This window comes from Filicampus tigris, chromosome 2, assembly GCF_054856515.1.
Source record: "Filicampus tigris isolate MCC_2025a chromosome 2, RoL_Ftig_1.0, whole genome shotgun sequence".
Taxonomy (NCBI): Eukaryota; Metazoa; Chordata; class Actinopteri; order Syngnathiformes; family Syngnathidae; genus Filicampus; species Filicampus tigris.
Genome location: NC_141218.1, coordinates 2,889,467 through 2,917,290, shown reverse-complemented (window position 1 = coordinate 2,917,290; position 27,824 = coordinate 2,889,467). Strand labels below are relative to the sequence as shown.

At 45.6% G+C, this 27,824-nt stretch overlaps 3 protein-coding genes and 1 long non-coding RNA gene across 8 annotated transcripts; 1 reads left to right on the top strand and 3 right to left on the bottom strand.

The window, feature by feature from the left end:
* Positions 1-557: 557 nt before the first annotated feature.
* Positions 558-12,460, bottom strand: ppp2r5b (protein phosphatase 2, regulatory subunit B', beta). Of its 5 annotated transcripts, none has more exons than XM_086056065.1 (13): positions 11,745-12,460; positions 9,719-9,915; positions 9,543-9,644; positions 9,387-9,479; positions 9,183-9,313; positions 9,036-9,095; positions 7,687-7,795; positions 5,989-6,042; positions 5,388-5,558; positions 3,447-3,574; positions 3,259-3,372; positions 3,011-3,182; positions 558-2,919 (listed from the first exon to the last, which is right to left on the bottom strand). In XM_086056065.1, the coding sequence occupies exons 1-12, from the start codon at positions 11,935-11,937 to the stop codon at positions 3,050-3,052; spliced, it is 1,485 nt and encodes a 494-aa protein (XP_085912191.1). In that variant the 5' UTR covers positions 11,938-12,460; the 3' UTR covers positions 558-2,919; positions 3,011-3,049. The 5 variants fall into 5 exon arrangements, with proteins under 5 accessions (XP_085912191.1, XP_085912184.1, XP_085912197.1 ...); XM_086056058.1 differs by having other exon boundaries at positions 558-3,182; positions 11,745-12,014; positions 12,141-12,460; XM_086056071.1 differs by having other exon boundaries at positions 558-3,182; positions 11,745-12,014; positions 12,190-12,460.
* Positions 4,545-6,001, top strand: LOC147150849 (uncharacterized). The gene is made up of 2 exons (XR_015090166.1): positions 4,545-4,837; positions 5,364-6,001. It is a non-coding gene; the product is annotated as an uncharacterized LOC147150849 (long non-coding RNA).
* Positions 12,461-13,810: 1,350 nt separating the features above from the next.
* On the bottom strand, positions 13,811-20,963 carry mus81 (MUS81 structure-specific endonuclease subunit). The gene is made up of 16 exons (XM_086056038.1): positions 20,876-20,963; positions 20,566-20,710; positions 19,688-19,817; positions 18,727-18,806; positions 18,500-18,604; positions 18,332-18,412; positions 18,165-18,253; positions 17,522-17,689; positions 17,300-17,386; positions 17,090-17,217; positions 16,940-17,031; positions 16,007-16,222; positions 15,300-15,422; positions 15,124-15,227; positions 14,968-15,051; positions 13,811-14,321 (listed from the first exon to the last, which is right to left on the bottom strand). The coding sequence occupies exons 2-16, from the start codon at positions 20,704-20,706 to the stop codon at positions 14,255-14,257; spliced, it is 1,695 nt and encodes a 564-aa protein (XP_085912164.1). The 5' UTR covers positions 20,707-20,710; positions 20,876-20,963; the 3' UTR covers positions 13,811-14,254.
* A 538-nt stretch (positions 20,964-21,501) lies between these two features.
* Positions 21,502-27,059, bottom strand: ovol1a (ovo-like zinc finger 1a). The gene is made up of 5 exons (XM_086056089.1): positions 26,580-27,059; positions 23,298-23,527; positions 22,586-22,777; positions 22,345-22,489; positions 21,502-22,085 (listed from the first exon to the last, which is right to left on the bottom strand). The coding sequence occupies exons 1-5, from the start codon at positions 26,677-26,679 to the stop codon at positions 21,760-21,762; spliced, it is 993 nt and encodes a 330-aa protein (XP_085912215.1). The 5' UTR covers positions 26,680-27,059; the 3' UTR covers positions 21,502-21,759.
* Between the last annotated feature and the right edge of the window lie 765 nt (positions 27,060-27,824).

Here is a 27,824-nt window from a genome sequence, read left to right as displayed (position 1 = left end):
CGGACAGCTAAATTGAGTAAAATCATGCCCACCTCTGTTTATAAGGTAACGATAATAACTACAATAAGGCCACGCCGAAGCGTCGGAGGCTGTGTCCAAATTCACAAGCTGGATCCTCCGAAGGGCACATTTTCAGCAAATTGTCTTTCTAGAATTTGGAAACCACGCGCTGTCGAGTCGCGCAGAATATGACGTCATGAGACCGAAAAATGCGGCCGTTGGGAAGCTATGATTTTGGACACAGATGCTTATTTGATTGAAAGGAGTCGGAGCGCCAGCTAGTGGACGGACAACACAATGACATCATTCTGAGTGACTCCCAACATTGAACAACATTGACTGCTTCATGAGAAACTTAGAATATAACGGAATTTAACCGGCAAAACATGGCCAATTATGATTACTTTGAAAAGGGGCAAATATCAGATGATATAATCGCCCGGGCCCGAATGAAAACGTTGCTGCTTGGATGTTCTTCCAATTCAAAAAAAAAAAAAAAAAAAAAAAAAGGAACAAATCAGAGATTGTTCATAAATACAAGACACACAGAGCCAGAGTTGTTTTGTCCAAGTGAAGTGTAATGTCATGGTACTTACAGTAAACTTTCTATATCCAACTTCAGCCATCCCCCACCCAAAACAAAACATCTTTTTCCAGCTGTTCCTTCTTGGAGACGACAAAACCAAATTGAGTGAAACTGCTACGTGAAATGCATTCAAAACAACACCACCCAGTCAGACTTCTTTGGAAATAAATAAATAAACAAACAAATGAATAAAGTATGTATAAAAACAATTCTGCATATATCAAGATATTTGGCAACACAAATACATATTTGGGGTTGATGAAAAGAGACAATCAGCAGCATCAATGAAATACTCGCTGCGTTCTTGCTGGGTTTTTTTTGTGTTTTTTTTTTTTTGCAATGTGCCAAAATGAAAATATTGTATCAAGTCTTTCGCTTACAGGTAGATTGTTAAAACAACAACAAAAAGACAATCAATTTGATTCACTTTACATTCAAATGTATAAACCCTGTCTCTCTTGTGCACACGCACGCACGCACACACACACACACACGCACACACTCACTCACGTGTTCAAATGATCGTGCATTTCCTCATTGAGTACAAAAGAAAAATATCATTCAGTCAATGTAATTGATTTGCAGGTAAAGAACCTTTAAGACAATGTGAACAAATGTTGTAATGAAAGTATTGCTAAAGTAAGATGGACGAAAGCACACTTAAGGTGCAGTTGCTCAAGCCAGAGGTCAACTTTGTTTGGAATTCATCCAAGAAAGCGGATCACTTCGCACCCGGTTCGCGCCGCCACCACAGAAAAGAAGAAACGAGCCGCCGCCATCCAGTTGTTTTGCTTCCCAGTGCTTAAAGTGGAAGTCAACCCCAAAATGTTCTTTGCAATAATATGTTCTATGCGCCTCCACTAGTCCAAACACGGCATTCTGATTAACCCGTTAAGGCCTAAAGGGCCTGGCTCAACATCCGTCTAAAGACGACCTTTGGAATCACCCTCGAAAACCGGACGTTTCAACACCTCCAAAATGATTGCTATCTCAGCTACAGAAACTTAATTTCAAAAGAATTTGAGAGCTTAGACATGTGCCTTTCACACAGGCAGAGTTGATTATTATTTACTGTTTCCATCAAAAATTTTAAAAATAAAGTGACAGTGAAAGAGAAGCACTATTTTTTATTTTTTATTTAAAATGGAGTGGTAATGACCAGCCTCTATTCTGTTCCAAAGCCGTCGATATCGTCATCGTCTAAAAAACATATATCACGATCGACTGGTTCCACAAGCCCGTCGTCTTTTTCGCTGCCGCCCGTCACTTATCGCACGATCGTCTGCGTCCGCTACTACGGCTCGACAAAATTCCGCACATCCTCCGAGGGCTCACAACACCGTCACGTTTATATTCTGATGCATTTCACTGGCTAAGACACTGAGAATCAGTGAGAAAAAAAAAAAAAAGACATACTATACACTCTTACGGCTTTAAGGGTAGAAAGACGCAACAGTGCTCCCGGCGGTTTCCCAGCCTTAACGGGTTGATATTGCATTTGTGGAATATGAGTTAAGCAGCAAAATCCAGCCGTTTTAGCCCGTCTGAGGGGGCGGCCATTTTGTCACTTCTGTCGACTGAAAATGACATCACAGTTGCTCGGGGCTCAGGTAACGACCAATCACGGCTCAGCTGTTTTCTGAAGCTGAGCCGCGACCGGTTGTGATGTTGTGATCGGAATGCCGTCTTTCAACTAGTGGGGCTGCATTGAACATATTCTTGCAAAAAAAAAAAAAAATCAAAAAAAATGTTCGGGATGACATGCCCTTTAAAGGGCAATTGTGTGGAACTTCTGCACGTCCTCGCCAGGTTATCTGCTACACTAGTGTTTCTTTCATCACGCACTAAAGACACGTTATGTAGATAGAATGATTTCAACATACAAAACATCGTCATTGTCAGTAGTTACGAGCGATAATGATGACGTTTACATACGGTGCCGTGAGAAAGGGGCAAATTCTTTTTCATGGCACTCTACAGAGTCGATTAGTAGGAGAGTAACAAGTAAGAAGAAGGAACTTTGTAGTACATTATATCATCTTTGTTGGTCAATCACCTCCTGTAAATACACGTTTAATCCTCGTGCGTGGACAGTCGATTCGGAGAAGACGTGCGTCGATGTTTGCGGACGTGACGAGTGAGACACACGCTTGACTGAACCGACGTGAACCGTTCAAGCGTCGCGACGAGAGAAACGAGCCCGAAAATTGTCCGCCTGCCAGGTTTTCCCATCCATTTTCTGATTGACTGAGTGGCAAAAAGATCCAGTCCCGGCGCGCCACTCAGTCCCAAAAAAAGAAGGAGTTACCATCTTGACCTTGGAAGTGTGTGCGCTTTGAAAAAATAAAACGAGAAAAAAGCTACCACCTCCATGACACGAGACAGCAAATAATCGATTGTTTTTTTTGTTTTGTTTTTTTGTACCTCGATGGGTCTGAGCCCTCCCGACTTTGTTCGGTAGGCCTAGGTGGCGCTCTTCCCGGCCTCTGCATCGGGCGCAGGGCTTGGCCGCTCCCCTTTCTCGTGACGCTTGCCGTCCGCCTGTTCCTCCAGGCGCCGCCACAGCTCGGCGTGCTCCCTCTCTCGCTTGACGTCCCTGCGGAGAGCACACAGATGACGGCGGGCCCGGCGACCGCATCGGGTCGGAGCGAGCGCTCTGCGCCTCCACTCACTTCTGTTTCTCCGCCTTGTAGGAGGTCGCGAGCTGTTCGAACAACTCGCCGTTCATTTTCATGAAGGTCTCGAGTATGTCGAAGACGAGAGCCACGATGGGTCTAGGGGGAGACCTTTGCATGGTCAATACGGTTAGGGCAGCCCCAACTTACAGCCAAAGCCAAACATCCATGTGTGCGCCACCTACTGGTTCCATTGCTCCTTGGAGAACGTGTAGAGGTTGGCAAAAACCAGCGGGAGGATAACTTGGCAGTTCTCCTCGATCAGACTCAGGATGTATTCGTTGTTCCAAAAATAACAGGCTCGCTCCACCACCTGATGCACACGTGGGCATGCGTTACACTACATCGGTTCCAACGTCGCCAAAGCTAATGCTAGCCAGTCAATGCAAAAGCCAGTGACATGCTACTGGAAAGTTAGCATCCAGCTCCGGGTGTGACATTCCTTAAAATGGCAAATCTTCACACGCAAACGCTGTAGTAACACATACAGTACAGATGGGTTTAGAATTATTTAAAGACGTGTTTTTTTCCTAATCTGTGAAAAACGAGTTACATCAATAAAGCTCAATTGCAACTTTCTTCTTGTACTCTTTTATCTGAATAAGAATACCTCTTAAGTACCTCAATTTCCTCTGAATATTCTGCCCCCTTTTATAATACATCCCCCCCAAATTACCCTTATAAAGCATTTTGTTCTCTCTGTGCTTGTGTATAATACGGTCCCCCGATTTGCTGGTATTTTTCATTATCAGAGTGAATAATGTGTTTGAATAAAGATTCAAAACACACCAATAAAGTGTAAATGCTTTTAAATCCAGGTTTAAAACGATGTTCCGTTTCCATACCTATGATTAAGGTTGTTCGTACGGTTGTTCATTTTCCAAAATCTTGTTCTTGCGCCGTACATTCTTTTAGTCATTTTCTAATAAGCGACTTTTTATTTCTTTGCTTTTAAATGATTTCAACTCTTTTGTTTGTAACTGCTTTTTAATGTTGTCATTTTAATCATGTGAAGCACACTGAGTTACCTTGTGTACGAAATAGCCCAAATAAACAAAGTTGCCCGAAATTTGAAACAGTGCAACTATAATTTTCAGTAAAAATGGGTGGGATGAATATTTACTTTGCAAGTCAATTTACAGTGTATGCCCCTAAAATTTCAGGTTTCACTACTAAAAAAAAGAAAGAAAAAAAAAGATACAAATATGCTGCCCCAAAATACTGGCATTCACTAAACATGTAGGATTTCAAGAAAAGACAGTGTAATGACACCATCTAGTGGCCCTAAAAATACTTACACTTTGTGACGTTATGAAAAGCTCATGTATATTTTAACATAAATTCCAGACCATCCCATATTAACTTTGTAAGGAGCAACAATCGTTTCAACATTAGGTGACTACAGCATGCAAATAGCCAACGACATGCCCTTATGTGCTTATAATCGAACGGCTTGTGGCTAATGCTAGTGGGCTAATGTGGCTAACTGACGCGCGACCATGCAGTCTTAACTGCAAGCTACGAACGTGGACTTACTTTTCATCAAGAAACCAGTGCCGAGAAGAACAGTGATGGGGTAAGTAATAAGGAGTTAACTTATAAAGCAACTAAGCTCTTATTAAGCTGTACTCCTGTGACCGCACAGGAAACAGGACATTAATTGTCTGCAACAACTCCAGACAACTTTTTATATTACGTGAATTGTATATTAAATACATTTGCAACATTAGACGTTAAATATCATGTTCGAATGTAAGTACATATTTTTAAATGTAAACTCTTTGTACTGGTGAACATCAATAAAATGTGAAAAAATGTCATTTTTATTGACAATTGTGCAATACAGGGGGCAATTTTTTTGTTTTGTTTTGTGTTTACCAAAAAATGCATATTGTTCACAGGAAATTATGGTAAGTAGATCAAATTCAAGCACAGCACCACACTGCCCCCTAGTTATATTTAAAGTGAAGTTTTGATGGTTGAATAAATACTACTTTTGAAACAATTGTGTTTACAAATCATGATTTCAATCAATCAGCGCAAATAGTTGTGATTATGATTCTTTCCCATCCTGGCTCATGAGCCAACGTGTGTGTTTTTAGAGTGGAGGTGTCGGCGTGGTTCACCTGGAAGTGCGGACTGGCGACGCAGGCGGCGATCTTCTTAAAGAGCGGCTCCTGGACTCGCACGAACTGCGACGGCTCGATGGCGTCCAGGATTTGCTCCATCTCGCCCAGGAACATCACCTCCTTGCGCGTGCACGTCTTGGGCCAGTATTTCAGCAGCCCTCGGATGATCTGAGACAACAGCACAACACGTCCACGCACCTGCCGGCTTTGCCAAGAGCTGTCCCTTGAAAACTTGTCACCCGAAAATTGTGTGTGTTGCCCAACTGGACACGTGCTCTTGAGTGGCCACGCATAGCTGTGCTCATCTCGAAGCCATCACATTCAAACTCGTGATAAATGAGAGTCAGCACACACTTGCCACATTTCCAAATCCATTTCAGATTTTAAAAAATGATCTGCTCAAAAAAAAAAATCCTGCATGTCTGATTCTACAGCATCTGAACTTTGAGACAGACAAGCAAAAAGTCACATAAAGTGGCGGGCAAGTTTTGAAGGGACTTTTCTTGGCTGTCGACTCATTGACAAGCAACGATTACTCGAGTCATTTACTCGTCCTTAGCTTCAATTTTATCAGTGTAAAACATAAACTCCAACTTACATGTTCAGCGCAAGTGGAGTCTTTCTCAATGAACTGCACAATGCAGTAGGTCAGCTGTGAAAGAAGCAAACACACCCGCACACACACGAACACGCACACACACACAGGACAATTGCTGGCATTAGTCTTTTTGGCGCACCTTGACAGACATTTTTTTGCAGCTGTTGCACGTGTGATGGGTGACGAATGACGGACGCTCAATTTGTAGTTAAATGCCCAGCTCTGACAATGCAGTCGGACTTGCAAACAGGAAAGCGTCGCGGCTTGCTGCGCTTTCATTTGCTGAGGTGATGCGACATTGGCGGAAGGAAAAGAAAAGCGCCGCGAGGATTGGAAAGAACGTGAAGATGGGTCAAGCCATCGCAAGTTTTGTTCAAAGGCTTAGCCAGCATCAAGCCCGCGCGGGGCAAACACGACGTTCGGAATGCGTTGCCAAGATGACCTTTTGTTGCTGGGCGACTCTGCACTTTTCTTTGCCTTGCCAGCCAAACTCGCTCCGAGCTTGTCACATGGTCCACGCAAGTTTGAGTGGAGGAATTGAGAACCAAACATTACGACCAGAGAAGGGACGTAACAATGTACAAATATTTCGTTATTGTACTTGAGTAGTTTTTTTGTATTTATTTTTTTTAGAATACTTTTTACTTCTATCCGTTACATTTTATCACCAGTATCTGGACTTTTTACTCGATACATTTCCAAAACAGGGTCGTTACTTTTGTTTTACATGCTGTGTGACGATTAAAAAATAAATTAGCCCAATGTTCGTGCCTCCGCCAATCATATGAAGGCTTACACGCGGTCCCGGATATCCCAGCTTTTGATTGGCTCTCAAGCTATGACATCAGCCGGGAAGGCGCTACGCTACGAAGATAATTGAAGGTGAGAAGAAGTAAAATGATGGTCGACGTTGAAACTGTCAACAATGTGGGCTCGACTCAGAACGATCCAGCGCCAGCGGCTAGCTGACGCCCAGCCATGGCCTTTTCTGAGAAAACATATCGAGGTAAAGCTAAATGATTTACCCTTTCGTTAGCTTGGCCCCGATTAATGATGTTAGTTTTATACTGTTTGAATGAAGCAGCAGTTCATGAATAAAAATGTGATTGCAAGAGCTGGGTCTACCTGAATGGTGTTAAGTGACGAACTTTCAAATTTAATAGCCTTCAAATTATATGACATGAGGAGGAAACATCTTGTAAAAATACTTTTTACTTTTACTCACCAAGTACATTTCAGAGCTTGTACTTTTTTTACTTGAGTATTTGAATGAGAGATTTTATTTTGAGCAAAGTCATTTATATACAATTAAGTAATCAAGTACAGAATGTCAGTACTTTTTCCATCTCTAAATACGACCACATAACATTTGTCACACGCTCACACTAAGAGACACATACGGACACACGCAGACACACACGCACGGACAGAGACAAAATAGACTGAGACACAAACACAGACTCGGAGAGACACACACAGGCAGAGTGACACAAACACTCACAAATACGCGATCACACACGCAGTGAGACGGCGAGCTTCAGGCAGACACAAACAAGGCATTTGGATGTGTGATTCGACTTCGCCATCTAGCGGCGGCCGGGTGTTATTACAGCAAAGCCGGTGGCGCACGCGACGAGGCAAACCAAGTCGAGCGAGCAGCGAACTCGCCCGACCGAAGTGAGTTTCTGCGTGACTGACCGGCGCGTGGAAGACGGCCAGCGACTTTGCCGTGTGCAGCGGGATGAGAACCCGCACCAGGAACTGCTTGTGTTCGGCCTTCAGGGGCTGCGCGAAGCCGTTGATGATGCTGGCGGGCGACACAAAAGCCAAAGTTAGCTACAGCTGCATCGTGGGGAGCAAAATACTGCAGCCAAGGTTCATTTGGTCTTAGGACAGCTAAAAGGAACTTTGCATTCCTTTGCATGCTAGTGCAGCTCCGCCCCTTCCAGATGGCGTGACGTCACGTCACTGACGTCGTCGCATGCGTGTCCTCCTTCGTTGCTCGTCGCCGGTGTGGGCGGGGCTATAAATACCTCTTGTTACCAGCAACATGACTGCCAGCCAGCCTCTCCTCCCGTCCCGTGACTCATCCATCCACCTCGATTTCCATTTTTTTTTTTCTCGTTACATTGACTTTCTCTTATTTGAGCAATTTCCCCCTAAATCAAGTGCAGTGGCGCCTTGCGTTTAATTTGGTGCTGAACTCAAATCATCTTGCCCACTGAAATGAATGGAAATGTCGAAATATGTTGCATCCTCCCCTAAAACTAACCCCAAAAAAATGAAAGAGAAAAGTACTCATGACAATATAATTTATATAAAAAAAAAACATATTTGACCCATTCAGTGCCAGACATTTTCAGACCCTCTTTTACCCTAACGTTTTAAAAATATATAAATAAGTTCCTGGGATAGAATGGCTGGACTGTGAAAAGACAAATAAATAAATCTCCTTGGCAGTGAATGAGTTAAATAAATATTGATTAATTCACTCATTCAATCACAAAGACATATTTATATGTCAAGACATATAAATAGAATAATGACATCATTCAAAACAATTCAAGTATTTGTCACGCTTTCTCTTTCAGTTGCATCATTCCGATGTGCCACCTGCAGGCATACGGGTAGAGACGCAGCTCCTCTTTCTGCTCCGCACGGCAGTAGTTTGATTAGTTAGTGTTAGATATATTTTTATTTATTTATTTTTATTTTTTCTTTATTACTGTATGATGTATGCTTTTTATGATGTTGTGTTTGTGTTGTCCTACATGCTGCTTGTTACGCCTGTAAATTGCCCCTCGCGGACAAATAAAGTGTTTTGATTGATTGATTGATTGAGTGACCGATCTTTGCAGAGGATAAAGAATACATGCCAGTGAGTGTTGTTATATTGTCTGTCTACATGTGTTGCGTTTCGAGATCCGTTACCAAAAGGGTGACGGCACCGCCGCGTTGTTGCTAACTGTTAGCACGCGTGCCTCCGGATTTTCTCATTGTCTGCTAGCAATCAGGCAGCAGAGGCTAAAGAAGTGTTTTGTGCTCACCTGCCGAGGATCTCCAGCAGCTCCGCGACGCCATTAAATTGCTCAGCCTCATAAATGAACCTGGGAAACAGATGATGCGTTGTCATTATTAGCATTATTATGACGATGATTTTGGCCATTCTTTGCTAGGAGCACGGGGACCAGTACCTGAGGAAGATGTGATTTATCTGCTTGCGGATGTAGGCTCGGAGGCCAAGGAGTTTTCCGTACATGCGGTGTAAGATGGTCTTGAGGTACTCCCTCTCTCTGGGGTCCTCGCTATCAAAAAGTTCTAGGAGCTAAACACACACAGCGTGCGCTTTCAGTGGCAGGCTATCTTTCGGGAACGGGACGGACAGGAGAGAGGACTACCTGGAATACAAATTTCTGGTCCACGTAGCGCTTGGCCACGGGGGGCTTGAAATCGGGACTTTCCAGGAAGCGCAAGAAGAATTCGTACACCAGCTAGAGAAGAGGCGCAAAAGTTTGTTGACGTCTTCTGACACGTTGTGCCAAGGTGGCGTCTACCTGGAGATGAGGCCAGGACGCCTCCTGCGGGGGGTCGTCCTCTTCCGGGTCAAACTCGGGATTCTCGCACGGCGGCAGACAGCGGAAGATATTCTCGGAGATCTGCCGTGAGAGATGCAAGTAGACGCGCAAAAGTGAGGCGCACGCGCGCGCGAGAAGATGAGCGGCGGCCGTACCATCTTAATGGCCTCCGGGTAGAGCGGCTCGATGAGGACGCCTTTGCTGGTGGCCACGTTCTCCACCAGCTCGTTGAGCGCCGCCCGCTTGATCTCCTTCCCGTTCAGGTCGGCCACGCAGTCCAGGAAGTCAAAGGTCACGCAGCACTGCTGCAGCTTCTTGCAGAAGAGCTCGTGGAATTCGGCGGCGGGGGCGTCTGCCCACCGGTCAAGGGCAAGAAAAAAGCCAGGGCACCTTTTTAGACCTTTTTTCGCGGCAACGTAAGCCAAGAGCACCGGAGAAAAGACATTTGAAGCTTCTCCTCCCCCGCCGCAGTTTGAGCGTGTGAACTCGAAAAAGGAGAAGTCAGGTGAGCTCGAGCGCCCTAGCGCGGCTGGAATTCCAACAGGCGCGTTTGGTTCAAAAACACGGCGTGCTGGAGTCAAGGTGATGGCGCTTGCGTTTCAAAGATGACATCATCGCCCCTTTGCATTCACTTGAAACAAGAAAGCAATTTCAGGGAGGCCCACTCGAACAGCTGAACTTTACTTTCACAGTGTGGCAGGTGTCCCGTTTAAGATGGCTTGTCATGTGCTCGGCAGTTAGGATAGGGTGTGCACACTTGTGCAACCACATCTCGGTTACTTCTTTTGACTCCGTCTCCTGCCGGAATTTGTGTTGTACAGCTTTGAAAGGATCTCTCTGGGTCTCATTTTTTTCACATCACAAAAACATGATATTTGAACAACGAGGGGTGTGTAGACTTTTTCTATGCATGTACAGTGAGGCAAATATTCCAAGAAGTCGGTCATGTGACTTGAGACAGTTTTTTAAGTTTGTCTTCCACCAAGAGACCTCCTCAACTTTCGTAGCCGTGCTCCACTTGTTGCTGTTAATTCGACGGCGGCTGGAAATGTTTCAATGCTCCAAAGCGCAAACGAGACTTACGGTTACATTGGCCAAAGCCAATGTTGCCCAACAACCGTTGTCGAGCCAAGGCACATATTTTCTTAGATCATTTTAGAGGATAAAGAATCATTTCAAAACTTTCTCCAACAGTAATGAGACCTTTCATCTTTACAAGGTCGTTAAAAACAAAGGTCATATTGTTGCACAAGTGTGCACACCCTCTTCACCACACCCATTCAAACTCTTGTTGAACGCCTGCCCCCATTTTAAATTGCGTCTGCTTTAGTGCTGCACAATAAATCGGAAAAAAAAAAATCGATATTGCGATATTAGCCCATGCGTTATGCATATCGCAAAGACATGCAATCATTTTTTTCTGGAATTGTAAGCTTTTATCCGAATTTGACCGGTCAGACGCGAATTTAAATGTGCATCGCCATCCAATAGTTGAACATTATTTCAGGAAATTACAATACAATACATTGAGCTTGCTTATTCTGCTGCATGAAAAAAAATACTTCTTTAGATAGTAAAAATGTCCTTTCTTTTAGTAAGTTTAATACTGCAATAATATCATTATATATTCAACAACCATATCACATATCGCATGTTTTTCCTATATCGTGCAGCACTAGTCTGATTAACAAAATAAAGGTTAGATCTTCTAGGAGGCTTTTCCCAACATTTTTTTTGGGGGGGGGTGCTTTTGAGAAGAAGCGTGAAGAATTTGTGCTATTTGGAACTGTTCATAATTCCCTTCACCTTAAACTGAAGACAAACAGCCCCCAAAACATGAAACCACTTTAGCATCAGTTCCAAATAGCAGTCAGCGTTAGAAGAAAAAAAGCCTACTACAACATCTGAACTTCATCTAGAGTTAATCAGAGGTACTTAGAATGGTGGCAGGTGTGTGCTGACTCTCATTGACCATAAGCTTGACGTGACCAGTTAATTCTTAAAGCAGCCACATCACCAGTTGTGAAAAGATTCCAATTTAAGAGCTCAGTAATTTTGCACAAGTAACTTTGCAAGGAAATTGACCGGACCGCGTTTCGGCGATCGACAATTGATTTGTGTATGTGTGCGTGTGTGTGTGTGTGTGTGTGTGTGTGTGTTCTCGGGGAGCTGCGGACTGACCTTTGAGAAGCGGCAGCGGCGTCAGCTCCACCAGGGAGCTCTGGTAGCGGAAGTTCGACGAGCTGGGGGACCTCCTTCGGCGCGCCCTGCGGATGGAGCGTCGCACGAAGCCGTCCACCTTCTCCGCTGACGGCACCGAGAAGCTGCTGGTGGGTGAGGACGGGCTGGACGGGGGCAGCTTGGTGGTCTCCATGGCTGGAGGGGGGCGGGGAGCGGGGCCTCGGACTCACAGATGGGACAAGGTGAGGTGAGGAAGGGAATCTTCTGGGACTTGTGGGGGACAATGATGACAAACCACGCACGTTAATCAACGGCCGTCCTGCCGCTCCACATCCGAACACGTCCACTCCTAGCACACAAGCCCGGGTGGTGTTTCCAACATCAATCGGGGCCCACCTCGGCTCCCCGTGAAGCACCTCGCGGCTCTCCTTTGCTCCGGGCCTACCTCGGATGCTGGTCCCGATGTTCGCCGTCCTCCAGACGCGCGCGCAGATCAGGGCGGGGGACGTGCCTCACCTCACTTCAGCATGCCGCGCCTGGCTGGCGCTGGCAATTAATGAGACCCCAAAATGACTCCCGAATGCTCTTTGGGAGACAATAGCAAGCTCGGAGGCGATGCGCTCTCTGTCCTCTGCGAGTCGTTCTCCGTAACGGGAAAGGCTCAGCAGCTCAGGTTCGACTGCTCATCGCCAAGCCAGACGCTGGGAAGGACCGCGCCGGAAAGGCACTATTTGCTCTTTCACAATAAGACAACGGGTCGTGCCCAATATCTTCGGAAGCGGTTGAAACGAGAAGACTACAACACTCGGTGCGCAGTACTTCCTAGTCTAAATCAAAAGCGATCCGTTAAGTAAACTCGCAATACTTTTGATAAGCGCTCTGAGTCAGGTCAAGGCTTTATTTTGAAACAAGACCAGACGACATGTGGTCTCCACCTGAGCGTCTGGAATTGATGCGGGAGGAGAGACGAGGCTCCATCCACACTGCGGATGATGCCAACGGACGGATGGATGGATGGAGTTTTTCATGTTACTCTACACGTGAGATCATCCCAATGATCTTGAAAGAAATTAGAAATTTAAAACGTATTGTTTAAAATCTTTAAATCAGAAAACAATTCATTACTATTTTTTTGGGGGGGGGGCGGATCAGCTTGCATTATGTCAAGTCAACTTTATTTAGAGAGCATTTTAACAGCCGTAGCTGAGAAAAACTGTACATAAGATCGAATATAAAACAATCTGCAAAACAATTGTAATATTACAAATTCTGATTACTCCACTTTATTCCCACAACTCGCGTGTCGCTGATGGTTTCGTGGTGCACTCGCCTGACTTGTGTGCGGGCATCGGTTCGGTTCCCGCTCAGTGACGCTGTGTAGGCCGTAGAGTAACTTGTTGGTCTGTCTGTGTGCCCAAATTTAGTTCTATTCGCAAAATGACGTTTAAATGCTAATTGTTCAGTCTAAACCCCATAAGATGTGATTTGAGTGTGAAATGATTGCTCCATCTTGAAGTAAAAAATGAATGAGCCCGATCGCATCTTGCACTATCTGAAACGTTGTATTTTGTCACATGCAATATGGCGAAGACGTCAACGTAAAACAGGGTCGACCTAAATTTGATGTTTGACAGACCTCTCGCCACAAGGCGGCGCCATCACCAGCCGGAAGCTGGAGGGCAAAGCCGAGTTATGACTTCCGCATTGCGTGTTGGCGGGAAATGTTTGTCACACTCACAAACCCGAAACTGGTGCCGCTGTCTTTGCGAAAAATGAACGCCGACCGACCTAACTTTGTTTTAAAGATAAACACGCTTATTTTGTGGCTCACCGGATGCAACTTGTAAATGAATGTTCTGTTTGGGCTTCACTTTGTGCTCATGCAGAAATTGCAGTGTCGGACATCAACATAACTGGAGAAAAGTCACATTGTGTCATTGACGGAGGTCATCTCAAGGTTAGGATGCGACAACTTCACTGAACCCATGTTTGAACGGTAACAGCGCACATGATAGCACTGAATAAAGAACAACCAAGAGAACACACAAAGGATCACTTTGTCTGCATTCCTGCTTGTGAATGTCAAACTACACATTTTATTTTAAAACAGGATTTAAAAAAAAACAACCTCAGATAAAACAGACTGACGTTGTACACACATCAGTGGAGACACTCAACAATCATACACCTAAAAATAAACATTAAGAAATGCCACTGTGATGGAAATATCATTGATGAAAATTTGGCACTTCAAAGTTCTGATTGAAGCACTGTGTATTTTTTTTTTCTTCTTCTTCACATCAACTTATCACAGTGGGGACGAGTGGAATAAAAGGCAGTTGTTATTCCCGATCCATTGTGCCCTCCTTCGCGTCACCTTGTTGTTGCTTTCCAGCGACATTTACCTGAGCAACTCCGGCCAACGGATGGGATGCAAATGTACAATTTGCGGTCGCGTGCTACTGACTGCTTCCTGTATCAGCACAGACTAAAAATGGCAGCGAGACAATTTAGGACAGCGCTCCTTTGGTGCAGTACAGCTGGTAGAGAGTTCGGCTCAAAGCGGGACCCAGATTCCTTGGGAAACAAAGTGGCAGAGTTTGAGTGGCTTTCCAGGAAGTTGTTTGTGCGTCAGCTCGGCGATGGGCAATCATCTCGATTCAAACATTCAATAAAAACTACAAAAAAGCACTGCGTGGACCTCTCACACGACCTTGTGTAATGTCACGGCAAAACTGTCGGCTGCAGAAATGGATCGATGGAAAACCGGCAAGCAATTGGGCCTGGAGGGTTTGTAATTGGCAACAGATGCCACAAGATGGCACCAATGAAATTAGAATTGGAATCATCTTTCCCCACTGGAATGACTGAAAACGCCTCCAGAAAAAAATAATGTAATTTTTTTAACACAGAAAATAGCACTTCAGATTATTGCCCTTTCTTCAACATATTGCAGTCGCATAATTAAATGGAATGTCGAGCATTAAACGGTGTGAGCATCGTACTGCGATGCGACTCCTTCCTGTGTGTGTCTGACTTGCCCACCGGGGGGCAGCATAATGCAGTCATGAAGACAAAGATGATTTTCACTACTGTGACTCAGTAACTTGCAGTAACGTTAGTTGATCTTCGTAGTAGATAAAGAATATTTGCTGTGGGTATTTCTTAGAGGCTTACAATAACAACGTCCCAACTATCCCAACTAGCAATGCGATTGGCCAACCTGTTGAGCCTCCCATATCGAACGGTGGACAGCAGCTTCTCTTTGCCTGCTTCACTTGCACACTCGCCGTACGCCGCCAGGAGACTGACGAGGGAACGTTGGAGGTTAGCAGCTCACGTTTGCCCGCGCGCGGCCATCACAGAGCGAGTCAAGTACCTGTGCGGCGTGTTGTATCTCTCCAGGACGGCCGCCGCTTTGTCCGCGGACAAGCCGCTGACTTGCATCAGCTGTCTGGCAAAAGCTTCACGCACCGTCTGACTCTAAAGCAGAGACGACACGCGCGAGGCGTCACTCACTCGGGGCGCCGGAAGCGGGCGGGCGGGGCGGCTCACCTTGTTCTTGACGGCGCCGTTGTGAAACTCGGCGAAAGACAGCAGGGAGCAGAAGGGGGCGCCGTCGTCTCGCCGCCGCAGGTCGCCGTTCAGCTCGCGCGAGTGACACACCAGCGTGCGTTTCTGCGGAGGCCGATTCACAGAACACATTTGTTTCTTTCATTTCATTCATTTTTACATCAAATGTTTTTTCCACGTATTTCATACTATTTATACTTTTTCTACTACCCTTTTAGTTTTCATACTGTATTTTCTGATTTTAATATGTACTTTCCATCTATTTCTATTGCTTTTTTTTGTTTGTATTTTCACATTTGTATTTTTCCTAACAATTGTATTTGGCAATAACTTAAAAAAAATATGCTTAATATTTGTGTATTTATCTATAGTTTTTTCTAAAGAATTTTGCGACAGTCAAATTTTTTTGGTTTTTCTAATATTTGTACTTTTCTAGTACTTTTTTTCTAGTATCTATATTTTTAGCTACTATTTGTGTCTTCTTTGCTAATATTTGTATATTTTCACCCAGCAAGTTTTATTTTTTTTTCATATTTTTTGTCTAATATTCGTGTTTATTTTGTTTTTACACTTTTTTTTTTCTTTTTTTTCCGCACATTTTGTAGCAGTGTGAAAATGATTGGTTAGGTTGTGGCTTGATTGTGGAGGTGCCCCTGAGGTTTTGTGGCTGTCACGACACGTGGCCTGACCTGGTAGAGTTTGGTGAGGCGTGTGGTCATGACGGCGAGGTAGGCCGCCGATTCCCTGACGTCGCGCACCCGTTTGACGAAGAAGCCGTCCAACACCTGCGTGTTGACGACGGCCTGCTGCAGCGTCATTTCGGGGAGGCTCAGTTGGGGCGCCGCCTTGCCGTGTCCCTCCACCAGGTAGATGGGCCTGCGCAGGCCGCACCTCTTCAGGCGAAACTGACGCACCGACACAAGGTGTTATTTACAAAAACTAATCATTGCAGTGCGTGGACTGTGGAACTTGAGTTTTTGTGATGAATCCGTTCCAAAAAGTTTGACCAAAACTGATTTGAACAAAATCCAAAAGCAATCGTTCCCATAGGAAATAATGTAAATCCAATGAACGTGTTCCTCAAAATATCAACAAAAATACACGTGATGGAAAATAGCAGCAGCACTAGAAGAGTGTAAAATAGAAATAAACGACGTGAATAAATAAACATGGAAGATGATTTTTCTGGTGACTGATGACAAGGATGGTTGAGATTGGAGCCATTTTGTGAGTTCTTTCTTGAATTCTATCATGTTTCTCTGAACTTTGTCGCATCGTGTCAAAATCAAATCCTACAATCACGCTCAAGGCAGTAACAAGCTTCGTGTGACATCGGCTCGGCAACATCAGCAACCTTCAAAATAAAAGCATGCCGTAAGTCTGGTCCACTCCAAACGATTTTGGGCTTGATTGAGTGTGACCCGAGAAAGTGTGCTGAGATTATACAAGGCGCTTTTATTTTGAAGGGCGGACTTCTGATAGGATAGGCTGCGCAAAATTAAAAAAGTGTCGTCTTGGTGTCGCAATGTCAAAATATTGAAAGTTTATCCTGAAATTTCACCCTAAAGGCCAATTTGCCAAACTTTTTGAGACTCGTGGAAGTAAAGTTGTCCTTATGTGACCTTCTGCTCCCTGAAGCGTCCGTCGATGATGCTGCCGCACAGGTCGTCCATCCGCTTCCTTTCGATGATGTAATCAAGGACCAGCTCTCTGCCTGCGCAACCTTGAGCGTTAGCGCGGGCGGCGCGGCCGGACGAGAGCAAAAAGAGCACCTGACGCCGGCGCGGCCTTCTCCCGGGCCACCCACAGGAAGTCGCCCACGTTGAGCTTGCGCACGTCAAAGTGGACGCGGCGCCTCCGCAGCTCCGTCAGCAGCTCCTGCTTGCAGTGGCGGCCGCCGCTGCGGGAGCAACGTCACCGTGACCAAAGGCGGCGGCTGAACGGGACCGACAAAACCACGGCCGCTCGGGCTAACCGCTCACCCGGTGGTCTCGGAAACATCCACGCAGAGGACGACGTCGAAGGCCCCGGCCGGGAGGCGTCCGCCGCTCGGCGCCTCGCACCTCGGCCTGAGAGAGGAAAACTCGGGTCATTTGCAAATGCACCATCACTCCATGTGCACTTTTTTCCAAGGATCAAATGGAATAACTTTAGTGAATCCCCAAGCGACCACTCGAGGACGCTAGTTTTACTCGCCTACTTACGCTACTCTGTCGTCATCGCCGTCGCTGCTGCTCACAGTGAGGTCCACGGTCACCGGACAAGCTTCATCTTCCTCCTCGCCGCGGTCCTCCAGAGGCGCGTCTTCGGACGCGGGCGTCGCCGAATGCAGGCGGCGCGCCAAAGACACGCCTTCCTCCGTCAGAGAGTAGCTGACAAGACCAGTTGCCAGCGAGTCAGCCGGAGAGAAATGTTCACCCAAAATACTTCTGCAATTTCCCCCCCACTGATTGCTTTTGTTTTGCTCTGTCAAATTTATTTCTATAGCGTCTCAAAGGGATTCACATGGCCATAGTTGACAAAACATTAGCGACATCCCCCGATCATAACTTCTATCAATCAATCACATTTTATCTATATAGCACTTTTCATACATAAGAATGCAACTCAAAGTGCTTTAAAACATTCAAAGCAAAACATAGATAATTAGAAAAAAAAAAAAAAAAAAAAAAAAATCTAGGCCCTCAAGGAAAAACGATTCATTTGTATATTTGTCTCATATTTTTCTATTCTGTGTTCCACTATTTAGTCCATCTGGTCTTATATTTGCTATCTCCTATGTGCCTTTCTGTTTTTATGATCAAGTATTGGTATTTATTGTTGGCCAAACGCGATGCGTGAAGGTACCGTGCAGGATTGTGCGTCTTGATCATCAGGTTCCTCTTGACCAGGGTGGCGACCGCCGACCAGGCCGCGTACTTGCTTCCGAGCTCGGGCTGCGGGCGGAGAAAGCGGACACGTCCCTGAGGTGCCTCGGCACGGTTCCCAAAGTCGAGACGCTGGGCGGGACTGACCACCGTGAAGGATTTGTGGCAGAGATGCTGAGCTTGGGCCTGCAGCTCCATCTTGAACATGAAGCCTTTGCTGCCCACCGCCTGCACGCGCAAATACAGTAAACACACGCCACTCGCCGGCCATTCGAGTTGCAACGTAAAGATCCTGCGGGACGATGATCACCTTACCTGCGAGTGTCTGTAAAGTGCGAGCAGCACGGCGTAAGCGCCGGATCCTTTTTGAGGTGCGTAGTCCTTCTTTCGCTTGGTCACGGGTCTTTCTCTTTTCTGATCCTGGCTCATTTTACACAGAAAAGCACGACCGAGGGAGACATTTGTTGCATTTGTTTGACGTCAAGAACACTCTTCACTCTTTTCCGCTGAAAAGAGAGAAGAGGTTTGGGCTGCTCCGTCACCTTCCTGCCGGGACGTGGACTCTTGTCATCAGAGCGGACAGGAGGTGGCGCTTCTCCTCCTGTGCCGACGGCGTCTTCGCCTGAGGGAGGGACGGACGAGCTGGTGTTGACTTAGTTTTGTCCAAGATTTTTGTATTTTTCATATTTTCCACAATTTGTATTTGGTTATTATTTCTTAAAATATTCATCAATGTTTTTCACTGGCTATTTTTGTTTGTATTTTTCTGGTATTATTTAGTTATCTCTCATCTATTTTAGTGTAGTATGTTTTTCCCCCTTAATATTTTGTTGTTTTTTTGTCTAATATTTTGTTTTGTTAATTTGTGTATTTTTTATTTCATGTAATATTTAGGTTGGTTTGTGTCCAATGTTTTATTTATTATTTTTCATCTAGTACTTTGGTCATTTTCATCTTATGTTATGCTTCATTTCTGTTTCTAATATGTATTTAGTGTCTACTATCTTATATTTTTTTAATGTCTGTGGTAGTAGTTTTGGTCATTTTTACATTATTTTGTGATTTTGTTCTGTGCTGTAATATCTGCGTAATTTTTATTATATTTTCACTAATATTTAGTATTTTCTGTCTAATGATTTGTATTACATCCTTAATGTTTTCCTATATTCTGTATTGTTTGATTATTTTGTCTTAATCTCCTTATGTCTTTGTTGTAATATTTTTGTGTTTTTGTCCAATATTTGTGATTTTTATTTTTTTGCCATCTATCATCTTTGCCTATTTTTTGCATTTTCAACTGATATTTGTGTATACTCTGTTACACGCTGCATTTTGTATGCTTGGGTAATATTTGCATTTTTTTTCCCTCTCTTTTACTGTCAAATTTAACCAGTCCCCCATTGAATTCCACAGAATAAACCTCCTTATTTCATCATATGACGCAACTGAACTGAAAAGCAAACCTTGTGAGTCACGGCGTGCATGTTGTTGTGTGCATCTCACCGCACTCTCTGTAGTGTTGCTGCAGCTTTGAGTCCAGGATCTTGCAGATGCCATCTCCAAAGTTCTGCAGGATCTTGGCCTCTCTGGCATCCCGAAGCGGGAGAGGATATTTATTCAGCGAACTGATGGCCTACAAACACACAAACAACAATAACAATGCTTGGTTGTAGGGTGAGTCATAGATTTTTTTTCTCCCGATTCATTCAAGTGTACTTGTTCAATAATACAGATGAAACTTGGAAATGTTTAATTGTATTTTTTTTTTTTTAATCTTAAAGTCATATTGCTAAATCCTATTGGGTTAGGTAATTGCATTCAAAAGATATTCTTCTCTGTATTTCTGTTTAAAATTGGCTCATCTGTTGATTTTAAACTAACTGTCATTGTCAAACAGCAGCTCTGGGAGGCGATTCTGACACCCTGCAAAGAAATTCAAGCAGAAATCCGCGCTTGAAAAAGAAAGTTCAATGAAAATAAGAATTGTGAAGCTGCTATGAAATAAAGGGTCCTTCATCAAAATGTAACCTGTTGAGATGTCTTTGACTGAAATAAAGTTGGATTTCAGTAAATATGACTTCCAAAAGATGCTAAGTCATGTTATACTGCTGATTACAAAAAAAATAAAATAAGGTAGGAACACTTTTTTGTGTTGAAATTAGAGAGCCTAATCTTTCCTTTGCAATAGCAAAAGCAATCCAGTAATACACTGCTTGCCCCCCTGTTGTGACGTAGACAGCTGGACGGAAAAAAATAACAAGCCGAGGTCCAAAAGGGAGTGTGCTAATTTGTATAGTCATTTGGAACGGAACCTTTTCGTTTTTATTCAAACCCCAAGTGTTGCATATTATGAGTCAGGTGTTTTTGAAGCAACCGTGTACCTTCTGGTAAGTGTACTGGATCTTCAGGCCTTTCTCCCTGGCCTCGTCTCGGAGTTCAGTGAGCCATTTGAGGAATAGCGGGTTCGGGCACGCGGGCAAAGCTCGTTTGCGGCCCATCAGGACCGGCACGGGGGGCGACATGTCGCTGGATGAGAGTAATAATAAAAAAAAAAAGTGTCACAGAAGCCCAACGACATTGTGCCACGTACAGACAAGACGAGCCTTACACTGATTATCTGATCTTGAAGAATTGGAGGGCTGCTCCGTCCGCACGTCACCCACAATATTAATTCTGCAAAGTCAAACGCACCTTTGAAACGGTAACAAAGTTTGCCATCCCCTCGCTGGTCCAATCGCAAGTTTCCATGGCGTTACTTCCTGGTTTGTCACGAAGAAGAAGCTGGAGAGGGAGAAGACATTGGCAACATTGCCATCTAGCGGTCTTTTCTGAACTAGCAACGACGTATGAAAACAAAACAAGCTATCCATACACACATCATGACAGTATTTTCAAGGAGGTCCAAGTCCATATACTGTAAAAGTAGTAGCATTATGTCTCGATTTTTAAGAACATGTGGAATGTTGTGAACATTTTCAATTAGAATCATTTGATCAATGAACGTTCAGTCTTTGGTAACCACACACTTGATTTGTGAACTATTTCACACTTTCTGTGATAGTTGTTTTTTTTTTTCTGACAGTCCCCCTGTTGGGATTGGCCCAAGTGGAATTTCCAGACCGTTATCCACGCGTCCGCCTTCACACGTCCTCAAGCTAAGAGGGCGTTTGCCGGATTCCTCCTGCAAGACCTGACAAGAGAGCAGGAATCCGACCGCGCCCTCTCATCCAGCGCCCGCCTCTGCTTTGCAAGCGGCAAGTTTGCATATCCGCCCGATGAATAGAACACACACACACACACACACAAACAGAATGCCATTGCGATTTCAGCGAGATATGTCCCTTTTAATGGAATAAAGTGGTTTTTCATAGAAAATTCATATTAAGTTGCTTTACAGTAAGTCCCGCAGGTCATATTCACATGCAGTAAAAAGGTGTAAAAGGTATGTTTATAAGTGGTCCCAGCCGAATCCCATGTCGAAGTCAAACTGCTTGTTGTGCTTTCCATACACGCACACGCACAAACACACACGCACACACGTATTGCCACAGTCCTTTTGGCTCCTTGTCCTGGCGTCACTGGCCTGCCGAGCCGCTGGTGTCGTCACTGTCGGCTCCTTGCGGGGAGCCTGGCGTGGACTCGCCCTCCCCTGGCGACGCCCCCCGCCGCGCCCCCTTGCCCTTCAAGAGGGCACTGTCGGGGTGGCTGGAGTGCAGGTGCAGCAGCAGCTCGTCCTGGGTGGCGGCCGTGTGGCCGCACTCCTCGCACACGTACAGCTTGTTGCGCCGCTCCTTGTAGGCGTACTGCAGCGTCACGCTGTGGATCTTCTTCATGTGGGACTCCAACGAGCAGCGTTGCGTGAAGGCCTTGTCGCACAGCTCGCACTTGTACGGCCGCACTCCTGCACCCACAAAAACGTCAACATCGTGGACGCAAAGCCGGTTCGGCATTTATTCCATAATCCCTGATGTCCAACTTGAGGTCCATGTACCAGGAAGCTCTTTGTCCTTACTAGGAAGACGATGTGGCGCTCTACTGTAATTATGACGACTGTGTCTCATTTTGAGCACTACTAGAGACACTTTCGGCCTAGTGTGCTGAGTTGTTTTACCGGTATATGGACCTCAAGCTGTACATCACCGTGCGCCCATGTGACGTACCCGTGTGCGTGCGCACGTGTCTCTTGAGGTCAAAGGTGTCGTTGAATCCTTTGCCGCAGAAGCTGCACAGGTGGCGCTTGGTCTCGTTGTGACACTTCATGTGTCTGTTTAACATGCGCTGGTACTGGAACGTCTTGTGGCAAATCTGAAACGCAACAAAAGACGGATGTTCAGGTCCGCACCAGCGCCCCCCCCGCCCCACCCAAAGGCTCCGCCCCCAAGAGCCCGGTCCCGGCGTTACCTGACAAGCGTAAGGCGGAGCCGCCCCGCTCGCGGAGGTCTGACCGGCCAATCGGACCGCAGAGGAGTCGAAGCTGGCGGGTGCGGCGACTGTCGTCATGGCGACGGGCATCTCGACGGCGTGTGGCAGCGCCAGGGGGGTCAAGGTTGGAAGATGCAGGTCGGGGTCGGATAGCAATTCGCCCGTGGTCACCTGCGATGGGAGGGAAGCAGAAGTTCAACCCAAACATTTTTTTTTCCAAGATTATGTTCTATGAGGGTCCACTAGGTGAAACAGGGCATGCTGATTAATATTGCGTTTATGGAATATGAGTTAATCCAGACGTTTTTAGCCATCTCAGGGGGCGGCCATTTTGTCACAACTACTCAGGGCTCAGGTAACGACCAATCACGGCTCAGCTTCAGAAAACAGGTGAGCCGTGATCGGGGCCTGCACGGGAACGTATTCTTGAAATAAAAAATGTTTGGGTTGACTTCCTCTCAAGCAATCAGATTTCAAATTCCCCTCGCAGGGCCAGCTAGCCGGCCCACTATTGTTAACGTTTTCCCAACCGCTGATGGCTTGCCAAGAACAAAGTTCGACCAAAAAAAAAAAAAAAAAAAAAGGATGTCTAGTTGAGTCGGCCCCCACTAAAGGCCCGAACACAAACCGAACCAGAGCGACCAACCGGCGACCTATTCTGTAGAAATGAAAGCGAGCCGACGCTTCTCACCTTTATTTTAGAGCGGACAAAGACCAGGCCGCCCTGCAACTCCCTCCTGACCTCCGACCTCTCGTCAGGAGGGTCCGCCGGACTGAGCGGGCGGCCCAGCGCCGTGCAGGACGGCAGCTCGGCGTACGGTTGGCGCTCGGGCAGCGACTGCTTGGCCAGGCAAAGCGGCGCCACCTCCGCTGGACTCGCTTTGTCCTCCATCATCAAGACGGACGGCGGGAAGATGGAGACTGCACCAAAATTTATTTTGGAGGTGGAGGGGGGGGGGGGGGTTGTGCATTAGTCATGTTTTTTAAGCAGAAGCTTTGAACAGTAACTTATGAATAGACACTTCGAAGAACCCGTGTTGGACCTGTCTGACCAGACAGGCCTGCAGGACCAGCTCCTCTCATCTCAGCGTGTGAGTGCGTGTGCATGAGAGAGAGAGAGAGAGTGAGAGAGAGAGTGAGAGAGAGAAGGTGGCGCTTACATGAAACCCAAAGTGAAATTCAAATATGTGATGTGAATGGTGTGTTCGAGTGCTTTCTGCGCCTTTGGTCCGCCGAGGGGGGCTTGTGAGGGTTGCGGCCCCGTCACAAACCGGGAACGGCGACATTGAGTGTTTAAACATCTTTGCAATTAGCCCCGATAGTTTCCGTGGTGACTGCTGCAGGCTGGATATTTAATCTCATCTTATTGTTTGCTCAGCCCGCCCCCTTTGCCAAAGAATGAATGTGTTTGTGTGCGTGCGTGTGTGAGTAGCGTTGCATTGGTGTTGGGGGCGGGGGGGGGGGGGGGTGCGGCGGGGGGGGGTTAATCGGAGGGGCGGAGAGGGCTCCGTAAATAAGAGAGAAGAGGAAAAACTTGACTTGACTTGTCACCATAATTCGCACTTCATATTTTCATGTCATTCAAGCACCTTCGGATGGGAGAGTCTGGTTGTCGGGCGTGTGTGTGTGTGTGTGCGTGTGTTTGCTCAAGGTGTATAGCGTCTGCTGGGTCCGTTATAAGTCCTGCGTCCAATAAACATTAACCTAGTAGAGGAAGCGCAAGACACACACACACACACACGCACACACCCACCCACACGATCTATCAAAACAACCTGACGAGTCGACTTCGTTTTGCTGTTGCACCCTTTGTCCACCAGAGGCAGCGCGGGTGAGATTCCGACAAAGGAGCGACTAGAGTTGACGTAAAATACTATCTTAGCATGTTAGCGTAGCATGAGTGGTAAAAGCGAATGTCAGCGTCAAGTAAATCAGATGAATGATGAGATTTTGACAAAGAAGTGGCGAGATTGTACGAACAAAAGCGTACTCGTCACGGGCACGTAGCTATGCCCAGCTTAGCGTGTTAGCTTGGGATCGGGCTAAAAGTCAAATGTCAGTGTCAAGTAAAATGGATAAATGGTGAGATTTCGACAAAGAGGTGGCGAGATTGTACGAACAAAAGCGTACTCGTCACAGGCACGCACCGGTAGCTATGCCCAGTTTAGCATGTTAGCTTAGGATCAGGCTAAAAGTCAAATGTCAGCGTGAAGTAAAAAGCGTTGTTGGTGAGGATTCCAAAAAGCGATGAGACATGTACACAACGCCATCTTTGACGTGAAGAGGACTTGAATGAATTTGGAAAGAAAAATGCTGGTGACTGTGTAAAGTTAAAAATACTCCAGGTGATTTGGAACTTGCCACGCACACACGCGGCGCGCACGCACACACGGGTCGGGCAGGTAGAGCAAGTAACGGCACATACCACAAGTCTGGTGGAGACCGTTGTTGGGCTTGGTGGAATCACCTTTTTTCGTGTACGGAAAATGTTTCATACAGCCTCCTTCCGTCTGTCGCTTGAAGTGAAGTGAGGACTGCTTACTCTGAGCGATTTCGAAAAAAATCATCAATTTGCAGTTTCTTTTCCCTCAATATTGCGATTGAATCTGTGATTATTTCTTCAAGGTCCTGTTCACGTGTACTTTTTAACAAACACAAGCCATCAACGGAATCCAGTTAATTACACATACATGTTTTGCTTTTATAGGTGAGGCTAACATGAAGGCGAATGACCCGTGCATTAATGTGAACAACAGTTGATGTATCTTGTTAACGTCCAATTTGCAGTCTTTTAAGCGTTCGCCGCCACACCTTACACTTGCTTGCCTTTTAAACTTTGAAAAAAAAAAAAAAAAAAGGGATGTTTTGTAAAGTGTGTCCCTTCTTTTGTATGACAAGATGGCGCACTAGTAGAAGAAGTTGTGGTCCATGCAGGACAATGATGACAAAGTGATGGGTGTAGTCTGTCATTTGTTATCTGATGTTGACAGTCAAACGCAACAATGGGGATTGTTGTCTTGAGGGGGTGCGCTTCAATGTAAAGTTGGTGTGTGTGTGTGTGGTGGGGTGGCAAAGCAGCAGCAAGGTTGGGTGCAAAATTGATTAAAAAAGTAAATGTTAGAACGCTTTGAATTTGAAGCGGGGATGGAATTTGTATCCCGTTGTGTGCAAGGAAGTAACGAAACACAAATGAAGTCTCTGTCAGTGAACTTAAACAATCTCAGGTATCTTGAGTGTTTATTTGACCACTTTTTACTTTTACTCGCATTTGAAAACCGATATCTGTATTTTTGCCACTCAAAATAGGATCATGACTTTTTTCTTCCCAAACGTGAAAATGAACACAACTAGAGAGAAGTACTTTTTTTTTGGATGACAAGAAATTTGAAAGAAGCAATCAAGATATTCGACATCATTTTTGAAGAGATTTCTTTTAAAATGTTGGCTCCGATTAGACTGATTTGTGATGAATGTGTTCTGTCTTGTGCCAGCCTGCAAAACCACCAGCTTGTGGTGCATGTCCAAAAATTCTAACCCGAAGAAGAAAAAAAAAAAAAAAAACGAGATCCAGCTAAGGTGCATTTTTTTAGCTGTTGTCATCAACTAATTGAGCATTTTTGCTATTGTTGTCAGCTAGCAAAGACGTTGTTTTGATTGTCCAATGTTTTTTCACCCTCAGTACGAGCACGTTAATAAAATTCTAACTAATTCGTGTACACCCCACCCCCCCCCCCCTCCACCCCTGGCAGATTTCTAAACAGGCAAATTTCCCCTCCTTTTATGAAAGACATTTCAGTGTTGACTTGAGTGGAGTATTTCAATCCGTCCTTTGACTTTTGCTTTGAATCCAAGTGCGTGCTCTCCAGCGCTGCCCGTTACTCGGCCGCTCGATCGGTCCCGTTACAAGGCTGCCCCCACCCGCCCCCAAGTAGGTCGGCACCGGAGAGCTCCACCCGAGGTAGCGTGCACTCACCTGGGATATACACGTCTCCTCGCTCGTGGTCCGGCAGCTCGCTCCAGTTCCGCTTGCCAGGCGAAACGTTGGCCTTCTTCACCAGGAAGGCTCGGGGCATGGCGACTTCAACGCTTTCCTTTCTTCTTCTTCTTCTTCTGCTTGTTGTTGTGTTGTGTTCGTCTTCTTTTCTTCCTTCCACCCCCTCCGCACACCTGAGCTTCTCCCTCCGCGAAGTTGCACGCAGGTGAGGGGTCCACCTGAGCTAAAGTCCGTTATTCACCGCGTGGAGGGGGGGGGGGGGGCGACGAGGACGGTCCACGCACGCACGCACACGCAGGGAGCCCGGGTCGCGAAAACTTTGGCGGATCGGATCGAGCGGTCCGGCCACGCACAGCAGCACAGGTAGTGGAGTCGCTTTTAGAGGAGGGCGAGCGACGGCAGCGCGCATGCGCCTCAGAAATAACGGTGACAAGGAGAGGAAGAAAGAGAAAAAGAGAGGAGAGGGGAGTCTCTTTCTTTGGGGCGGAGGCCTCCGTTTACCTGCTCGACCGGTTCGCCCGCCTTTTCCTTCTCTGCCACGAAGGAGGCCCGGGCTGCAAATGAACACGCTCGTGTCATCGTCGCAATCTCCATCAAGTTCGAAAAAATGTTTGCCCGTCAGCTGGTCACGCAACTGGACAGCAACAAAACAACAAATACCAAACAAAGGTTTGGATTGTCTTACAAGTAAAAAAAACAAAACAAAAAAAAAGCTGAAAAAAAGACAAAATTATTGGTTGGACACGATTCAAATGTGGTCAATAATTTAAACCTCCTCGACTAAAACAAAACAAAACTGAATAATAGCAAGTTTTAATCATGTGCAATCGATGCACATAGTTGAATTAGGTCAATTCAAATGACTTTTTTTTTTTTAAACATATTTTTTAGGCTAAAATAAAATGAGCTAAACACCCAACAATGCACATTTTGCCCCCCCAGCAAAAAACAAACAAACAAAAATCAAAGACATGAACACAAGTTGAACCAACTTTAAAAAAATACAAGCTAAAAAAAACAACAAACAAACAGCATGCCTCTCAGCTCTCCTAACATGTAAGAGGTGAGGTGAGGTGAGGTCACACATGTAACAGTTGTTGCGGTGTTGACTAAACTAGGCTGACAATCAGATTTGCAACGTGAAATCCTACTTGTATCTAACTATCCCTGACACCCCCCCCACACACACACACAGATTAATTGATGCTTTTCAATTGTTGTGAA